This window comes from Corapipo altera, unplaced genomic scaffold (assembly GCF_003945725.1).
Source record: "Corapipo altera isolate COAL_440 unplaced genomic scaffold, ASM394572v1 120, whole genome shotgun sequence".
Classification (NCBI taxonomy): Eukaryota; Metazoa; Chordata; class Aves; order Passeriformes; family Pipridae; genus Corapipo; species Corapipo altera.
In genome coordinates, this window is record NW_020885081.1 from 100,215 (window position 1) to 101,728 (window position 1,514).

At 69.6% G+C, this 1,514-nt stretch overlaps 1 protein-coding gene across 1 annotated transcript in view; it reads left to right on the plus strand.

Annotated features, from left to right (window-relative positions):
* Positions 1-1,202: 1,202 nt before the first annotated feature.
* The window catches only part of SLC30A3 (solute carrier family 30 member 3), a 4,153-nt gene continuing 3,841 nt past the window's right edge, over positions 1,203-1,514 (plus strand). The window contains exon 1 of the mRNA XM_027669464.1: positions 1,203-1,309. Coding sequence (XP_027525265.1) covers positions 1,227-1,309 — 83 coding nt within the window. The 5' untranslated portion in view covers positions 1,203-1,226. The remainder of the gene's footprint in view (positions 1,310-1,514) is intronic.

The following is a 1,514-nucleotide window of genomic DNA, read 5'->3' on the forward strand; positions in this document are numbered from 1 at the left end:
CTGCACCCCCATCCCCGCACCGGGACTGCACCCCCATCCCCGCACCGGGCACCCCCGCGCCGGGGCTGCACCCCCATCCCCGCACCGGGCACCCCCGCACCGGGGGTTGCACCCCCATCCCCGCACCGGGGCTGCACCCCCATCCCCGCCTCGGCCACCCCCGCACCGCGGGTTGCACCCCCATCCCCGCCCCGGGCACCCGCGACACCCCCGCCCCGGGGGAGGTTCCGTGTCCGTGTCTCTGGCAATGTTTTGCCTAAATCGGTCCAGGACACCCCTCGCCGGTTTCGCAGCAAAGGCATGTTGCTGTTTCATGGTCAATTCGGTGTTCACCAGGACTCCCGGGGCCTTTTTTGCGGAGCTGCTTCCCAGCCGTGCGCCCCCGACCCGTCCTGGGGTGGTTCCTCCCAGGGCAGGACCGGGCACTGCCCCGTGCTGACCCTTCCCAGGCTCCTGCCCGCCGTCTCTCCAGCTCGTTCCGGTCTCTCCGCACTACGGAGCAGAACGACCCGCCGGGTGCAGCCGCGCCTCCCTGTTGGGTGTCACCTGTCACCGTGTTCAGGGTGCTCTGCCCGGCCTCCAGGTCCCTAATGACAGCGTTAGACTGGACCCAGTACTGACCCCGAGGTACATTGGTCATTACCGGCCACTGACCACCCCGTTCTGGTCTCGGCCATGCAGTCCGTGTTCACTGCTCCTCGCGGCTCAACCAGCCCGCGCTCCCACAGCTTCTCTCGGAGGATCCCAAGGGATGCAGCGTCAAATGCATTCCTGAAGCCTGGGTGGGCACTGTCCCCTGCGCTCCCCTCGTGCACCGGCTCCGGCATTTCACCGCGGAAGGTGGTGGGGCGGTCGGGCACGACAGCGCCCTTCCTGTCTTTCCCGTGCTTAGAAGATTCCCAGGATCAGTTGTGTCACCACCTGCCCAGGGACAGAAGTGGGGCCGAACCCTGCCCCCAAACAGCCCCCTCGTGAAGGCAGCCCCCCTTACACACGGCTCCCACGTATCCCAGCATACGGATATGCCTGGAGATCCATTGGACCCTCACACCCGAGAAACCCCCTGTACCCCGCCCCAGACACCCCTCCCCGATGCTCGGAACGGCGGCACCCGCGGACAGAACGCCCCGTCCCGCATCCCAGCGGGGGGCGGGGCCACGGCGGGGGGCGGGGCCCGCCGGTGCCGGTGCCGGTGCCCGGTGCCCGCGGTGCCGTTCGCGCCCGGGATGGAGCCCCCGACCGGCACCGAGAGCGCCCGCCTGGTCAGCCCGCGGGGCGGCCGCGCCGACGGCAGCCTGCGCCTCAAGAGGTACCGCCGGCACCGGCACCCATCGCCCCGGCACCCCATCACCCGCACCACCGTCATTCCATCACCGCTGCCTCTGGCACCGTCGGCATCGGCGCCTGCATCACCGGCACCCCCATCATTGGCACCCTCATTGCTCCGGCACGTCCAGCACCGCAGTCACCACTGGCACTTCCATCACCACTGGCACTTCCATCACCACTGGCAC